Genomic DNA, 18307 nt, shown 5'->3' with positions numbered 1-18307 from the left:
CCCCGGTCCAAAAAAAAAAAAAAAAAAAAAAAAAAAGTGAGTACAGGGTGGGCGTTTGTCTGATTTGGGCAGGGGTCATGAGGAGGGCTGGCTGCAGCTTACCTCGGGGGATGCGGATGGTGATGTTGGACAGTGTGGGGATTCCGTCAGGGGTCCAGGTGAAGAAGCCTCCAAGGATCTTCATTGGCCACACCCCACCAGGTAGAAAAGGAGAGAAAGGCAGCAGGTTCTCGTTGTGAATAGCTGCTTGCCTCCCCTCCTCCATAGAAGCCAAGAGACTCTAATTCCAGTCCCGGGAGACACAGCGGGGGCGTTGGGGACTGACCTCTGCCAGAGGCACCCTCCCAAGAGGAAAGGGGGCCCTGGGAGGAGACAGAAGCACTGTCCTTGGTTTTAGGGCTCTGACAGGCAGTCAGAGGGACCTCTGTGCACCCAGGTCTCTGGCCCCAGTTCCAGGTGCTGAGGTCCCCCTGGGAGATGGTGGTGGGTGGTGGGTGAGGGGGACAGGGTCTAGGGCTTACCTGGACACAGCAGTTTTCAGCCTCCCCGTCTGCGCTGGGGGTCAGCCTCTGTAGTGGGCCCATGAGGTCCCGACAGTCCTCCCGGGCAGGACGTTTGCGGTTCACAACCTTGAGGGGCTGGGAAAGGTGAGGAGGTGAGGGCCCCCTGGTCTGGGAGCCCCTCTTCCTGGCAGAAAAGGCAGAGGCCATAGAAGAAAATGCTGGGAAGAGCAGGAGGAGGCCTGGCACTCACCACTGCCTGGTACTTGCTGGCCTGGCCTTGGGGCACAGGCTCTCGGGGAGCACACTGCTCCTCGCGGATCTCTGCACTGGACAGGAACTCGCTCAGCTTTTGCACGCTGCAGAGGAAGCAGAGAGACACCCCTCACCCCTGCCAGGGGCAGAGGAGGGGAGAGGGAGAAGGACAGGGCCTGAGTGGCAGCTCAGAGAAGGGTCCTGGTCTTGAGAGGGGCCCCACAAAACCCATACAGGATGTGGACAGACCATGGGCACCTCAAGGGGGTGGGTAACAGATGTCACTGGGAGTTTTTTAGGGATGGCCAGTTAGCTGAGCCCTGGATTAGAGATGGGACTGGATAATTTTAGGCTAGGTTTAATGTTAGAGGTGATGAATCTGGATTATGGGTGATTGAGATCAGGCTTTGTTTATTACTGTTAGAGTTACCAGTAAGGTTGATTAGTGTTAAGGTTAGTTAGGATTAGGACTAACAATAGCTAGCATGTGGTGAGCATGTACTATACACCAGACACTGTGTTAACTGCTTTATAAGCATTACAGAGCCCAATCCCCATAACAAGCTGCTGGAGCAGGTGTCATCTGTCTTCAGCCATGGAGGGGGCGACTGTTCCCATCCCTCTCCCAGAAGAATTTCCTATGGCTGGGAGGTGGCACCTAAAACGTTCCCCATTTCAGCCCATACTCTCTTATCCCTGGGGTTCAGAAGCTCCCTGTGGAAGCCTGAGAATCGTTTATACCCCTTTCTGCCTTTTTGCCAAATGTCCAGGGGGTTTCTCAACCTTCAGAGCAAGGACAGTCTGGGGCTGTGAAGGAGCTGTGGCCAGGCTCTTCTGTTCTGGCCACCTGCCCTGGGAGGGTGGACCATAGCTGGCCCTCATCTCCCAGAGTGAAGCTTCTGGGGGTGTCCTGCTTCCTCCCACGTTCAGCCCAGAGCTTGAGATCCCTTGTTAAAGAGGCTTCAGCTGCTCTTGTATTCTGTTTCTGGGGACAGCAGAATGCAGTTCTTGCAAATATGCTACTTTGGGATTGGTGACATGGGTTTCTAGCAGGTGCAGCATCCTTGATCTGCAGTTTTGACACCAAATGATAGGGCTGGCGTGAGATGGCAGGAGAAGGTGTGGTCATTTGAAATCACAACGCCGTGGTCAGTAACAGAGGCCAGGGCTACCACTCTGGAAGTGGGAGCTAATTCCTTTTCAGCCATCTACTCCTCTGACATAATTTTAAAGTCATTTCTCCTCCCATCTCTGAATCTCTCTGACAGCTTCCTCTGCAAGCTGCCTCCATATCAGCTACTTCATTCCAACAGCTACTCCTTCCTGACAGCCGTCTAGGACCGGCTGGGGTCCCACGAGTCAAGGACGTCACTTTCCTCAAAGCTGAAGACACAGAGGATACATGTTATGTCTGGTCCCTCTGATGATGGGTAAGGACACGGCCAGTTCTCCCCTGAGAGGAAAGGCTCTTGCTTTCAAGGAGCTGTTTCATAGGCCCACAGACACCTTGGTACCACAGGCGCTGCACTGCCCAGTGGGGCATCAGCCTCTACCTTCAGACTTTTGTTCTCCAAAGGGCAACACCTCTGGGAGGCTGGCAGGGTGTCGCTGCTGGGCTTTAGGGCCCAGAGCTGTGGGGCCACTCAGGATGCAACTGTAGCTACCTGGGGGAAGCTGCTGTCCTGGAGGTGCTGGGAAGGTTCTGGGACCACAGAAGGAGCAGAGGATGCTGGGCCTGTGACAGACAGACGATACTTTCTGCTATCCCTCAGGCCAGCACGTGGGGTCAAGTGGCACCTTTCGGGGAGGCTCTGAGGAGTGGAACTAGGAGCATCCATGAGTAGAATTTATGAGGATGCCAATTTCAGCTCATTAATTCTTTTTCTTTCAAAGTTGTCCTGGAGGTGACAGTGAGCCCCCCACCCCCTGGAGTCCTTCCCCATGTATGCTGTGCCGGGAAAATTCATAAGCCCCGTATCCTTCTGACCAGCTGTGGCTGGCTTCAGACAGGCCCCGGTCAGCTGTGGTCCAGCGGTCACTAAGGCAAACCCAGTGCTGACCTACAACCCTGCAGGTTCCTGTCCCCACCCCTGCCCACATTCTCTTCTCACCTCACCAGAGCTTTGACGGTAGAGCGGACCACACTGGACAGCAGGAACAGCGGAGTGACCAGGATATGGAAGAGGGAGAGGGAGGCAAAGGCCACAGAGGGTGAGAAGTCAGACTCTTTGAAGAAGCTGACGTGGCCCACGAAGGTCTGTGGACAGAGGCACCAGTGAGGCCAGGGTGGCTAGGGTGAGGGCTGCCTCCCACACTAGAAGCACCCAGCCCTGGGAAGGAACTCAGAGACTGGGAGGTGCCACCTAAAGGGACCTTTCGGTTAGAGACATTCATCGTCACCACAGCCTCTTGTGCAATGTCCCCAGCAGGGTCAGGACGTCATGCAGGGGGTCAGGGCAGCTTCCTCTTAGACCCACCCCCTCGTCATGTATGATCAGAAACAGCCCTCCGGGGAGGTCATCCCTGTCCCCTCCCTAGGCAGAAGCCTGGGTGCTCGTTTCCCTGGTTCTCAGTTGGGGAAAAAACAAACAACAGTCCCTGCCAGGCCACTTCCCCTGGGCCTGCCCACCACCTGGCTGGCTCAGTGCCCTGTTACCCGTGGTTTCCAAGGAGCCAGGCCAGGAACGGGCCCAATAAATCACAGTGCAAGCGAATTCCCAAGCGTCCCTGACAGGCTGTGAACTCCACACAGCTCACAACCACTGGTTCCAGGGGAAGTAAAAACAGCTTTTTAAAGAACTGCGGCCATGTGGGTGGGGGTGGGGGTGGAAGGCTGGGTAGGGGGCTTCAGGTTTGGGGGTCCTGGACCTTTCTATGGGGCACATGGCCTGTCTCCAGTGCTGAGGTCTACGCAGCTTTTGTCACAATCACTTTAGAAAAGCACCGTGTGACACTTCATGACACAGAAGGCTGTATATGACATATTCCTAAATTTTAAAAGGCCAGTTACACAACTGTACAAGCAGTAGGCTCCTATGTTTGAGGAAATGACTTAAAAAAAGACTGGAAAGAAACACCCTAAAGATGTTAACTGGGATCACGGGGGATTTTTAATTCTCTCTGTGCTTTCCTTTCTGAATTTTCCATCATTTCCACAGTGAACAGTGTCTCATTTTTATAATTAAAAAGCTGACGGCTACTTTTGAAAGGAAGTAGAATTGCCCTGAATCTTCAGCCTCAGGTATTCCAGGCCCTGAGGACCCAGCCCTGTGACCGCCAAGCCCCTGAGGGCCCCCAGGCAGAAGGGCCAGATCCAGACGCTGTTACCGCAGATGTCTTCCCCGCCCCAGCCTCGGGGGTGGAACCCAGGGCCACTTACGATGAGCACCGCGGCGATGGGGATGGCCGTGTTCATGAAAACTGCGGAGGAAGCAGAAGAGGACTTGGGGGAGGAAAGAGCCAGCAGAACAGGAGGGTGCCCAGGGCAGGGTGGGCAGAGCAGGGCCGCCGTCCTCTCCCAGCCTGCCAGGGTGAAACTGCAGCTCTGTGGCACCCTGGCTCCTTGCCCTGTTTCACTCAGGACGCCTTGGCCGTGAGACTCAGCTTGGAATAAAGGCTTCAGCGTTCTCATTCCATTCCATGGCCCGTGGGAAGAGGTCGGAGGGCTGCAGTGCTGGCTGCCTGGGCCAACGAAGAGGCTGGCAGCAGGTGATTCCAGAGGCACCGAGTTGGTGCCCCTCCCCTGCCTTTGGCCCTGTAACTCCCAAGCCAGGCTCTCTCTGGGGCAGGGAAGCATTCTGGTCCCCTACAGCTCTTGGGAGGAGTTCAAACTCCTCCACACCAAGGTATCCGAGACTGGGATGGCTTAAGTCAGGGTTTTCCTGAGACCTCAGGCTGAAGTCCATGTTCACATGGGCAGCTGATTTGCTGCAGCACTGGACTTTCCTGTGGCCTCAGATCTTTTACAGGGACTTCAGAGAGCCACGGACACTGGACATAGACTCACAGAACGGTGGGGTCCCTGTTATTTATATGGCATGTGTCTTCGGGCGGGTCATTTACTTGCCCCGTGCCTCAGTTTCCTCACCTGAATTTTGTAAACTCGTACTTACCTGTTCACACAACACACGTGTAGGTGACAGGTTCTGCGAGCCGGATGTGATGCCTGAGTATTGTACCTTAGCTCTGCTCCACAGTCACCTCTCTCTGGCTGGGGGTGTGAAATGCCCGAGAGAATGCTGACCCCACCCCTCACAGGAAGAGCAGCCCCCCGGAATAAAAGGTGATTCTCCCAGCTGCCACCTTCCCATCTTATCTTTCTTCCTTCCCTTCTTTTCCAGGCAACCCCAGATTCCTTTCCAGGCAACCTTGCAACTAGCCAGGTGCCAAGGGCTCAGCCCTCATTTAATGAATGGCGACATCTTTGAAACTCTGAAGTCCAGGTGGTCAACACCATTCCAGCTGACTGGCTGCCCACTCACTGCAGGAATTCCACGCCTGTTGGCATGTGCAGAGTGCATGCTGGAGATGTAGTCCCCAACTTCAAGGACTGTCGAATGGTTAGAAGGCCCCTGCCTTTGGGGGACTCCCAGTCAGAGGAAGGAGACAAGAACTATGCTCCTAGGAGGCTGTTGATATGATGGGCAGAGAGAGAAAGTGCCCTTGGGAAGCTGCCAAGCAGACAGGCAAGACATTGTCCCCCTCTCTGGGAGATTCCTAAGGTGATGGGGGTGACAAGGCCACTACACAGGGAGCTCCCAGCCTCACAGAGGACGTGAGTATATGAATGGAGCCCTTGGCAGCACTGCTAATTTGACTATAAGATTTTGAAGAAAATCAATGGCAATATTGCACATGACTATGCTTTAACTGCTCTTCTTGATAAAGGAGTGGGTGGTCTGCAAATGCCCGCCATATCGGCCTCCCCTACAGTTGCTGGATTATTGGCTATTCCCTCAGTATAAGGGACTGGGGCTGGGACACAGGACACCACTGGCTTGGCTGAGGAGGAGGAAGAGGAGGAGGAGGAGGAAGAGAAGAAGGAAGAAGCCCATCAGGTGGGTGCCCTTGACCATCACCAGCCACACAGCTCTAAATACAAGGTAGCCCTGCCCCTGCTCTTCTGTGCTGATTATTCCCAGGTGCTCTCTCAGGGCAGGGCCTTGCACCAGCCCTGCCCCAGTCCAAGTAAACCACCAGTGGCATAGGGCTCAAGCTGCAGCCAGTGTCTGCACCAGCCCGGGCACCTGCTCCAGGCCAAGAGCCCTCCTTCACATTGCGGGCTCTCCTCCCAGCTAAAGAACAGGGCGAGGCGCTGCATTGTAAATCAGTACAGCGTGCTTAGAAAGCGATCTGGTGCTCTGCTGCTAGAGCACCACAGAAGTTCAGACCTTCTGATCCCATAATCTGTCTCCTAGGAATTTATCCTGAATAATCACTCAAGAAAGGTACAAAGCCACCAGCAAGATGGTGTTAGTGGCGGCACTGTCTGTCACAGCAGAACAAAGCTACAACCACAGCAAAAAGCAAAACTACCTGCAATGAAATAAACTAGAAACTTCCAACAGGAGAGGCTGTTTTAGTAAATGATGGCACACCACCTCTGGGCTGATTCTGCAGATGGAAAAACGTGTGGTAATCGATATCCTATCCTCCGACACGTTTTCCCTGCTCATGACTTAAAAATGTATACTTTTTTTTCTGTTTTGTCATCTTTATTCTTATAGCCGCCTGAACTCCTTTGAGGAATGAGACACACTATAAATAAATTAAAAAATGAGCATGTCCAAGCTGATGCAGCAATATGGAACACGCTTACGATATAATTAGTTTCCGTGGTGCTCTGGCTGCCGTACAGAGATGCTAAAGAATGAAAATGTGATTTGCCAGTTCCTGCAGCCCCTCCTGGAAGGATGGCTCCTTAGAAGAAGAGTTCTGGGTCCCCTTCAGGTGGGGCTTGGGGTGGGATCCCGGGCTGCTTGTGTTTCAAGGGCTTCTCTGCAGATCGCCCGTGGGCCTGGGGTGCATGTGGCTGCCCTGGGGATGGCAGCACTGGGAGGTACCTCTCAGGGCACAGCAGGAGCTGCGGGTGGGGCGGGGCACGGGGTATCTAGCTGTCTGGGCCTGAAGATCTGCGGCCTCACCCCCATTTTCCCAAACCACATAAAGCTCTGTAGGATTCTAAGGAGGTGGGAGGGAAGGGAAATATGACCAAGGACTCCAACTCTAACCGAACGCAGTAACTCACCTTGATCTGATTTAGAAAAAAAAAAGCAAAACACAGAAAACGAAGACCATGACAATGCTGAAATCTGACAGTGTGGCGTTGTTGTGGAGTTTAGCTCTGCGTGAGGGGCCTGAAGGCCGCCATCAAATCAAAAGCCCTTTTGTGATGATACAAAACATGTGGTTTTTTTTTAAAAAATGGTTTTTAACAGTTACTCATGCAAAACTCATTTTGAGTGGTGTGCCTTGTTTTAGGAATTACGCTGCGTTTTGGAGATGCAGAAATGAGCAATTGTGTCAGTTTTTCCTAAACCCAACCTCAAAAAAATACCAAATCTATCAACACCAAAGCAGGAACCAGTCACCAGCCCACCCTGGCTTTGCCCAAGGAATGCTGCCTGGCCCTGTGGGTGCCAGTGGGCAGTGCAAAACCAGGAGCTTTTCAATTCCTACGCCCTGATTAATATTTCATCAGCCGTGTGTCAGGGAGGCCCAGCAGTCATTTATACCTCTGGTTAACTCCATCTTTGCCTCTTGCAGGTGGTGGGCATGGGGGGCAGGGAGCCAGGAGGCTCAATCCTGGGTCTAACTGCAAGTTGCACCTGCAGGAGGGGAAATGCATTTTAAAGGACACAAGACTATTTCCCGTTCAGCCCAATTATCACAGGAGTCAACAGAGGGGGAAGAGAAGCTGGTGAGAGGTGTTTCTGCGGCTGGAAGCTTCAGAAGCTGTGGGAAGCCCAAGGTCAAGCTGATTTCTGCCCTCTTAATTGATGACACTCCCTCTTCAGCTGCCTTTCCCACTAAACCAGGCCAGGATACACATAAACAATTGACAGAAGGAAGGGCAGGATCAGAGAATTTCAGAAAAGCTGGAGAAGGAAGAAGAGCAGGTTTCCATGTGCCCCTGTGCCCCATGCTGGCTAACGTGATTCAGGGAGGAGAGAGGGAAAGCAAGACAGGCAGGCCTGGGGGCTGTGGAGAGGGGCCTTGCTTGGGGTCCTGTGAGTAGGGTTCACAGCACCACCCTGTTTTCCCTCAACCATCCATGGCTGAATAGGAGACCCCCCTTCCCCGAACAGTATGGGACCAGTTACGCTGACTGTGGTCCAGACCCATCAGCACAGAACACTGAAAGAGATAGCACTGGGGATCAAAGCCAGGGCCTCCTGCACACCAGGCACGCACACTACCACTGAGCTACATCCCAGCCCCAGCCTTTCTCTCACATCAAATCCTACGGCTCCCCGGGCCTCCAGAGAAAGCCTGAGGGGCTGAACAAAGCGCACATAGTCCCACACCTCACCCTGTCCCGTTGCCTTCCCCTCATCTAGTTCTGCAAGAATGGGACACACCATCATCTCTGCCACCCCCAGGTCTCACTGGCTCCTTCGTGGCCATGCTCTGGGAACCAGCAATGGGCTTCACCTCTGACAAGCCTTACCTGACAGCCACTGCCTGCAAGACCAGCCTGGGTACAACTCATAAGTCTTATGGGCACCCAGGACAAACCTTTCTGTTCCTGTCACTTACGGTGCTGGTGCATAGGTGGCTTCCCCGGTAAAGCTGTCAGGCTTGACCTGGTCATGAAGTAGTTAATGGGAATGCTGCTTGATTCCAAGCTACAGTTTAACAGATACAAAACCTGCAGCCCTCAGAAAAACATGCAGCAGAGGCAAGTGGTGCTGTCTCTGCTGGACACAGACCATGCTGTCTCGGAGCAGATAGAGCACAGGATGAGATGTTACAGGAAAGACCACAAAGTACAGTACAGCACATCTTCTCTGCCTTGACCGCTGCATGGACCCCAACCACAGATGTTTGCACCCCTATACATGACAGATGTGCTAGACTTCTCCAAAGCTCTACAAAGCTTCCTGCCTTCTCTTTGCCTCTCACCCTCGGTCCACCTCCACCCAGGTGCATAAAGTCCATGCCTCTTTGCTTTTCCACTAGCCTGCTCTGGTGGTCTCGTTCCTCTCCACATAAGTGACCTGTGGGCTGGGACTAATATATTTGCCCACCTAGTGCCTAGCACAGGGAGACGCTCAGGAAACACTGCTTAAATAATTGAATGAATGAAAGAGACGAAAGAGCCAGAGCCAGGTGCGTAACACAGAACAGAGAGGGGCATTCGGGATGAGCCTGTGGCCCTGATCACACGCACAGCCACCGTCACATCTATGGTAAATGTTCTCTAGGACTGCGAGGGCCAGGACTTTACCTACCTTCTCTTAGTGCCCAGGGTCTGGCACAGAGAGAAGGCTCTAGGATGGGTGTCACAAAGAGAACAAAATGAACGGTGGTGTAATGGTTATTTGGACCTAGGACCCGTTTGTCACTTCTGCAAAGTCTGTCCTCAAATGCAGAGGAAGCACCTAGAGTTACACTGCTTCTGCAAGGAAATGAGGACTGAGCCGATTTTAAAAGGGAGCGACCATGACACTTGCCTCCCTCCAGCTTTTTGTCACTTTGTCTCCTGCTCCTGAAATCCTATGCCGCATGCAAAGGATCTGCTCTACCAGAATCTCTGTGAACTCTCGGCCACCTGGGCTTCTCTCGCTTGGCTCTGCCATTTGCTGGCTGAGGTCCTCAGTGAGTCACTTCACCTTCCCAAGCCTCAGTCCCCTCTGCTGCATCTACTGTCCCTTCCATCTTCCTGAGGCTCAGCCCTGGGAGGGCACATGCACAGGGTCCGCTGGGCACCCTGTAATTTACATCTGTTTTCCTCCAGGAGGAAATACGCACTCTGGATGTCTGCTATCAGGGCATCTGTGCCCTCCCTTGTCCACCTTCTCTGCTGCCAGGGCCCCATTTTCTGGAGCTCGCAGTGACACTGCGTGGGAGACTACAGATAAGAGTGTCAGAGCTGATCCTGTCTGCCCACCATCTGACCTCATGGCGCATGGAGGCCCAGGAGGGACCCATTAGGAAATGTGATTCCACAGCTCTTGTGTGTCACCAGGACCCCATGACTGACGCCGGGATGGGAACTTTACCCCGGAGTAATGATCCGTGTCTTGATCCCTGGCAACAGGAGGCAGGAAGTCCAGGAGGAGGGAAATGAAAACACACAAGTGTATACCTGCAGCCAGGAGGTATTTAGAAAATGGGATTTAGAAAAAAAACACCCCCTGAGAGGACGGACGTGCTTTGGCACCATGCCCTGTACTCATTATCCAGCTCCCCTCAGCCCCCACTTCCCATCCTTCCCAACCTTGGGTAACCACTCTTCTCCTCTCAGACCAACTTTCTTAGCATCCACATAGGACAGAGAACTTATTTCACACAAGTTTCAGTTCATGTGTGTGGGATATAGTTCACAATACCTTATTATATATTTTCGGAATAACTAGACAGGCACTCGAAGACTCAACACACAGTGATGGTGAGGTGGATGCACTGATTACCTCAATTTGATTAGTACACACATTGAACTCTCACACTGTACCTCACAGATATGTACAATGATTACGTGTTAGTCAAAATGTGAAATCAAAATGTTTAAGGAGAAATATGTGCTAACTCCCCTGACTTTCTCTTTTTAAATTATATGCACAGATGGAATTATTACACTATATGCCATACACATGGACAATTAAAATAATAACAGTTAAATTTGGAAACTTGAGTGCTCCTCCCTTTCCTTCCCTCGCTGCCCCCTCAGGGACCCATGTGTGCCACTCTTTGTGTGTGTGTGTGTGTGGTACTAGGGATTGAACTCAGAACCTTGTGCTTGCCAGGCAGGCCCAATGCCACTGAGCTACATTTCCAGCCCTACTTTGTTTATCCTCTAGGTCACTTGGGCAGGCACAGGGCCCTGGGCAGGCTCCAGCTTGGCTCCAGACCCCCTTGCTCTTTCCAGGATCGTCTTAGCTCCTGACAACATGGGATCTCCTCCCACCAGGTCCTCCTGGCCATGACTTGTCTCCTGAGGCTCTGACGGGACAAAGAGCACCTGCTAGATAGGGTTCCTCAGGCCTGGGAACTCTGGCTGCTCATATTTACATATAAAATCAAGTCCCAGGGTGCATCTTAGAATTCAGGTAATGAATACACATCTCCTAGGATCAAAGCTACCACCTGTCTCAACCATGCATCCTAAGGGTGCCCCTACTTGGATGCCTACTGTGACAAGAATCTTAGGGACCTAGTATCCCCACTTTCTTCACTTCTTCACTGCTCCCTTTCCCCCCGCCCCGTCAGCAATAGGGAAGCTGCCGTACCTCATCCCACCCCACCCTGCTGTTGCAGGGACAGGAAGTCTAGCTCTGGGGAGAGGCCCTTCCTTACCTGTGCAATGCTGCTGAGAGCTCTGCAGCAGGTGTCTGTAGCCTGGTTGGGGGGCGCTGTATGCAATGGGGGGCAGCTGTTAACAAAACCACCCCTTGGGGCAGCAGGCACAGCCACGGAGAGAACGTGGAAGTGGCCTGGGCCCTGGGGACACTGGCTATGTTGGGGAGGGCTGGCTTGCTCTGAGCACCACAGAGCACCACCCTCACTCTGGCATAAGCATAAAGGGGAGAGATGGGAACCAGGGCTGTGCCGGGGAGGAATCCAGGAAGCACTTGCTGTCTGCTATGCCCACAGCTCCACTCTGGGAAGATCAGATGTTTGCAGGGTGTTCTGCATAAAAATGCCATGGCTCGTACCAGTCTTGGTGGCTGGCATGGCCACTGTGCTGGCCCTGTCGGACCCTCTCTAAGAAGCTCGAACATCAAGAACATGCAGGTGACCAGAGGGACCATCTCAGTCTCCACAGGCTTGCTGAATGAGTCTATGTGGAAGATGTTTCCGGCACATCTTCCATTAGTGCCCTCACCTGCCACCCCGACAGCCGGGTCTCAGCTGCAGCATCAGCCATCTCCACTAATTTCCTCCCCAAGGAGGTGGTTAGTATCAGTCATCTCTCCTAATTTCCTCTCCTACTTCCCACTCCTTTCTGTGGCCATTTTTGGCCATGATGGCCTATTGTGTGCCAAATCACGTTCATCCCATCTAGGCCCCCTGCTCGCAAAGGGAAATAACACAAAGAGGACCCTAAGATTTAGTCCAAGTCACACTGCTAAGTCAGGAGCACACTCCCCTCTGGGCCTCGATTTCCCATCTATAGAATGGTTGTCCAACAGGCAGAAAGCATTCCCACGTCCACTTCTTACTATATCCTGTGTAATCCCTACAGGTCTGTCTCCTGACTCACAAATTCTCTCTCAGTTACACTAATTCATTTATCTCATACAGTGAGTTGGACTTTTGAATATTTTTTGTTTTGTCTTTTTCCCCCTCTGAAGGCAACCACTTGGCTGTTCATACCATGATGGCCTTAATCCGGACACACAAGGGAACAGAGGGAAACCTGTCACTTGCTAAATATCTACATCCCAATTCTCCGCTTGGGAAGTGACTCTATGGGCTGGGTCCACAAAGCTGCGAGGTCAAATGAGAGCCCAACTTGGTTCAGGACTCCCCTGTCTCCTGACATCCGCCCACCCTCGCTCTGCCAGGGGACCATTGCTCACTGAATTAATTTCAATCACCGAAATTTGAGCTTCTAGAAGTTCTTTGTGTTCTTTTCCCCTGATACTTTCCTGTGTTGCTTTGATGGTTTTACACTTTCAAGCAGCTCTTTAATTACATTAAGCACACTTACCTTATTATCTTTTAGACTACTATCTCCAGGTATTGAGAGACTCTGTTTTAATCTGCTGATTCTTACTCTGGTGGTGTATTTTTCTTGTGTGGATTTTTATTTCTTTAAATATTAGCTCACTGTTCAACAGAAGTGTTTGCCATAGGAGTCCTGTAGTCTCTACACAGTAGCTTTCATACATGTATCTGCTAGGACCCTAGGAGTTTTATTGGTTTGTGCCTATTTAATTTTTTTCCTTGGATCAGGGTTCCCAATCCCTATACCCATGAATCCCTGTACCTTAAACTTTGGCTTCTAATTTTCTTTTCAGTATTGTGGATTAAATGCAGGACCTCCGCACTGAGCCATACCCACAGCCTTTTTTATTTTTTGTTTTTGATGCAAGGTGTTGCTAAGTCTGTAAACTGCCCAGGCTGGACTTGAACTTTCAATCTTCCTGTCTCAGCCTCCTGGAGTGTTGGGTTTATAGGTGCGGGGTTGATTCTTTAAGGATAACTGCCTTTTTCTTTTGCATGGCCTCAGGGAGATGGAAGTTGTTCTATAGCTTCCTGAGACAGAGGCCGCTAAGTGAGACTTACTGAAAAGTCAGAAGAATGGGAAACTCTTGTTCATTTGCTTTTTCTTTTCTTAATCAGCTCAGTGATGAAGGGGACCTGCTTGACTTTCTCACCCGCTGCCTTTTGGGGACCCGCACATAGCGCGCTTGAGCACAGGTTTGCAGCAGAAACAATGAAGAACATTGATTTCAGGGGCTTGGCTACCGGAGCCAGTTTGAAGTTCCTGGATCAGATGATCTCGAAGCCTCCCGCCTCTGCACCACCCTGCACCCACGCCTCACACACCGTCCTGCGGACAGGTGGACTCACTGGAGATGGAGGTGTAGACGGCGAAGGCCCGGAGGCTTGTCATCTCCTTCCTGTGGGTCACCTCCACCCTCGAGCAGAAGATGTGCTCCCAGGCGTACAGCTTGAGCAACTTGATGCCGCGCAGCATCTCGTTGGTCTGCTTCAGCCTCTCATTGGAATATTCCTGTGGGGAGCGCCAGGTCGGCAGGCTGGTGCCTTTCTACCCCCAAATTCCCCACCCAAGAGGAAGGTGCTGGCCCATGTCCCACCACCTCCAGCTCCTGTTCCACAGGGCACTTCCCAGCCCCTCTGTTAATCCCATTACACAAAGAACCCTGGGCCCAGGCGGTGACGCCACCCACTGAAGGGCGCCACAGCATGGGGGTCCCAGAGGAGCAGGCAGTCATGGGAGGGGGCGGGGAAAGGGGACACACACCCCGCACACTCACCAGAGTGCTCCGCTGGGCCTGGGACAGCTTTGTGGCCACGAAGTACTGGACTGGAGCCAGCAGAATGATGACAGCTGCTCCAATCAAGGCGCTGACCCCGAGGATGTAGTAGAGGAGGATCACGCCCACGATGATCTGGGGAGGGTCACGGCCTCAGGTCTCCGACCTGGGTGCTGCAGAACACCCCTTCCTCTCCGGAGGGCCCTGGAGCCCTACCCTCCTCAGTGCCCGGGGTGAGCCATGCACAGGTGCCCAAGTTTCGCAAATGTCTTGGGACAGAGTGGGGCGGGAGGGTATAACAGCAGCATCGGAAGGAGGGAACTGCATGGGGGGCTCTTCCTGGGCTGGGAATGAACTGCGACCTCCCCTCCTTCCCTCCTGATGAAATCTCGGTGCTGAGGCTGCAGTGAGTGGCAGCAGGCAGCACCATCTCTGTCTGCTCTGTTTGCTGGCTACCACGGCTGCAATTTCATTCTCATTGGCAGAGAGGGATTTCGTATACGCGCCAGACAGAGAAGCCCTGGATCTAAAGATTTGCTTTTTTTCACTCTTAGGCTCCTGGAGTCTTTAATTTTTAGGGAAATCAGGCAGATATTCCCTGAAAATTCATTCTGCTCATGAATACACATGAGAGGTGTAAATTACTTTCCCTGTCCCCAAAGCACCAAGATGACAGTTTCTCAGGTTGCTGATAGAAGTGGGCACCCCTAAATGCAGAGTTACTCTAGAGGAACAGATGTGCTGGCTTCCTTAGGTGAAGGGGGTGGACATCTAGCGTGGCCCTGCAGGCCCCAAGCCCTTCACAGGCTGGCATGAAACCCCTTACATCACCTCAAGGATGGAGTAGGCGGAGGCTGAGATTCCATTAATCATAGGAAGCCTCCTACACCAGCAGAGCTCTGAGCGGCAGAGAAGCACTCACTCGTCACCACCTTTCCCTGTTTGCCTGATGTTAAATGTGGGCCACAATGGACAGGACCCTCCTACTACTTCCGGCCCAGCCCCTTGCCCCCCTGAAAAGTTCTCCCTGACCCCGGTCCTTCTTTTCCACAGGACCTCTGCTCATATGGAGCCTGTCAGGGTGTTCTTCAGCCCCTGGGTTGTACCAGACACGGAGAAACCTCCCAGGGCACCCCCAGAGCTGGGCTCAGTGTCCTCACCCACATCACCTCCAAGGATCTGGCTGCACTGGGGCAGGAGCTGAGGACAGGGCTGCTCCTGGGCTCTTCCTGATGCTTCTGTTTCTTGTCCCCTGTGCTCCCCAGACTCCTCTGTCTATTCCTCTCCTGTACAGGGGTGGGCATGGCCTTCTTGGGGGATAATACCAGAAATCAGGAACTCTGAATGTGCTGGGCAAGTGTGAGGAGGAAGAGGGCTACTCTGTCTTCCATTGATGAGTGAGGACAGCAATCAAGTGCAGCGGGGAGATCACAACCCCTAGGGTCATTGGCCCTGAGTTTTAATGCAGCCCCTACACTTATCAGCAACCTCTCTGAGCCTCAGTTTCTTCATCTTTCAAACGGTGACCATAATGCTGACCACAGGACTATGGTGAAGAGTATGAACCTCTATGATAAACACCTAGAAAGGTGCCTGACATAGCACCGGAGCTCAGTGAAAAGTGGCTAGCCCTCTTTCTTTAAAACAAACGAAGAGCCTCATGGGAGCCCTGTCACAAGGGAGCCACGGAAAGGAGATGGTTGGTACAGTCCTGCTGTGGGTTTCCTGGGTCGCACAGGGTTTGACCTTTGCCCTCTCTGGACTTCTGATGCCCATTGGGTGAGAGGTCTCCACTACAGCTGACTTCTTCAACCTGATGTCTTCGATAAACTTCAGGGAACCTAGGTAGCTCCTGAAATTGTGGGCACAAAGTTATGAACAAGCCCCCACCACCCGCCTGAGAAGCAGAATTTCAGAAGTGTACATAAATTAGTGGTTGCCTAGAGCTGTGAGCAGTGGTCCAGAGTGATGGCCAATGGATACGAGTTCCTAATGGAAATGTCCTAAATTGGTGATGGCCGCACAGCTCTGGGACTATACTAAAACCCACGGAACTGTACACTTTAAATAGGTGAATTACTCCTCAACAAAGCTGTTAGGTTTTTTTTTAAAGTGTAGGTGACTAAAAAAAGATTATGAATCAGGAGCCCTGGGGCTTACACGTGAATAGGCTCTTGAGCTAATTTCAATATTATGAAAACCCTTGTGTGTCCTGTGGCCATCCAGGAGGCACCCACGAGCCTGCGCGGGTGAAGTATCCCTGCCTTGGGGCTGAGATCACACCGACTTTTTATTTTTTATATTTTTATTTTTTTGCACCAACTCTTTTTATGGGGAGGTGCCCTACTGGGGATGGAGTCCCAGGGCAAGCAGCTCTAGCACATAAGCGACAGCCCTAGCACTCAACTCTCGAGTGACTCCTGACAGTCACTCTTGTGTGCTGGTCAGCTCTGTAAGTGACAGAGGGACAGTGTCTGATGAACTAAAAATGAAAGGCTGCCAGAAGCAGTCATACACATCTAGCCCCAGCTACTCAGGACGCTGAGGCTGAGGCCAGAGGATCTTTTGAAACCAGGAACTTAAGGATAGCCTGGACAACATAGTGAGACCCTATTCCAAACAAAACAAAGCTCCCCCAAACCAAATGATATTTCATGATAGATATGCAAAGTAATCAATGTAGATTTAAAAAAAATCCCTGCCCCTCCCTGTGTTGTGAGGGTTAAAGTGAAAGGGGCTGGGACAGGGCTGTGGTGTTTGCTAAGGGACCATTCTGTTCTGAGTTCTTGTCTTGGTCCTTTACTTAATTATCTAACGGAGTCATCACCACGACTTCAGAAACTAGGAGCTGTCCCCATGTCATAGATGGGGAAAGCACAACTCTGAGAGTTGGTTAAGTGTCTGCTCCAGCCTGTCTCACACAAGCCCGACACTTTGTGCTACCCCAGGGCATCTCTGTGGATCCTACAGACCCCCTGGGAACAGGTCAGGGAATTGGGCTTGGCCTGAGCAACAGAGGGAAGATCCCTTCCCGGGATAGGGATCTGCATCCACAAAGGAAGCGCTCCAGAGAGGGGGCAGACAAGGCCGGAGTCACGTAAGGAGGAGCTGGCCTCTACTCCTTGCCAGCCTCAAAGGTTGTTCAGCTTTAAAAATTACTTTTTGGGGGGCCAGGCACAGTAGTATACACCTGTAATCCTAGCTACAGGGGCAGCTGAGGCAACTACAAGGTCAGCCTGGGCAATTTATTGAGAGCCTTTCTTTTTTTGGTACCGGGGATTGAACTTGGGTCCTTGTGCTTGCAAGGCAGGCCACCAAACCGCTGAGCTAAATCCCTGGTGAGAGACTTTCTTTAAATAAAATTTTTGAAGAAGGGCAGGAGATGTAAATCATTGGTAGTGCTCTTCCCTGACATGTACGAGGCCCTTTGTTCAGTCTCCAGTAACACACATACACACACACACACACACACACACACACACACACACACCACTTTCTATTTAAAAAGAATACACACTTATTGGGGAATTCAGAAATACATAAAGAAAACTAAAAACCACTTGTAATCCCATCATGGGGCCATCCAGTTCCCTCTTCTGCGTGACCGTGTAAATGTATACATACGCATATTCCAACTCCGTAGGAAGCATGCTGAAACTTATTTTGCAACTTACTCTTTTTGTTTACAGGCACATCATGGACACTTTGCAATGTAAATAAGCAATTTGCTGCAACGTAATTCTACATGTCTGCAGAAGTGTTCCACATGTGATTTTTCTGTTTAAGATTGGCTGCAACTTCAAAGGCTTAATGGCACAGCCTTCTCTGACAGTCAAGAGAGACAGCTCGACGTGTGGGACACTAAAAGGACCCAGGGTACACCCCATGGAGACACCAACGGGCTGGAAGCTTCACAGGGGCAGACAGAATAGAAGACAGTGAGCTACTCATCACCAGACACACAGCAGTGGATTCTGGCTTCCGGCTTCCGGCCCTGCAGCCCCCGCCCACTCCCCACCCCAGCCCACACGCAGTACCTGCACTGGCATAGCCCAGAGGTTGGGGCACAAGAAGAAAAACCACATGAGCTGGTTGGTGTCAATGGCCACCAGGTTGCAGATCTGGCCAGCAGTCATTTCCCCCATGGACAGGTTGGAGGTGGAGAGGTGCATAATTTTATTATAAATCTTGGTCTAGAAACGAGAGCAGGGTGCTTTACACTCATCATCATCATCAACAGCCTGATCACCACCCGAGATGCTACAGGTCTGGAATGAGTCAGGGGCTTCTCGGCATAAGGCCTGTAACACACACTGCTATCCCAGTGTGACAGCAAGGTGGCTGATGGCTCAGAGAGGGCAAGGGCTTTGCTACAGGGCAAGC

At 51.9% G+C, this 18307-nt stretch overlaps 1 protein-coding gene across 2 annotated transcripts in view; it reads right to left on the bottom strand.

The window, feature by feature from the left end:
- Nucleotides 1–18307, bottom strand: part of Abcc8 (ATP binding cassette subfamily C member 8) — a 70570-nt gene that overhangs the window by 30969 nt on the left and 21294 nt on the right. The window contains exons 7-14 of one of the 2 annotated variants that reach the window (XM_033764104.1): nt 17962–18117; nt 13925–14059; nt 13497–13659; nt 4135–4175; nt 2867–3012; nt 754–859; nt 522–638; nt 103–178 (exon numbers count right to left, since the gene is read on the bottom strand). In XM_033764104.1, coding sequence (XP_033619995.1) covers nt 103–178; nt 522–638; nt 754–859; nt 2867–3012; nt 4135–4175; nt 13497–13659; nt 13925–14059; nt 17962–18117 — 940 coding nt within the window. Of the gene's footprint in view, nt 1–102; nt 179–521; nt 639–753; nt 860–2866; nt 3013–4134; nt 4176–13496; nt 13660–13924; nt 14060–15084; nt 17199–17961; nt 18118–18307 lie in introns of those variants that run through there. The other variant, XM_033764105.1, reaches the window with a different exon arrangement.

This window comes from Fukomys damarensis, unplaced genomic scaffold (genome assembly GCF_012274545.1).
Source record: "Fukomys damarensis isolate Sample0158 unplaced genomic scaffold, DMR_v1.0_HiC HiC_scaffold_16, whole genome shotgun sequence".
NCBI classification, from domain to species: Eukaryota; Metazoa; Chordata; class Mammalia; order Rodentia; family Bathyergidae; genus Fukomys; species Fukomys damarensis.
Note: the sequence above shows the minus strand (reverse complement) of the source record. Positions and strands in the feature narration are given on the sequence as shown.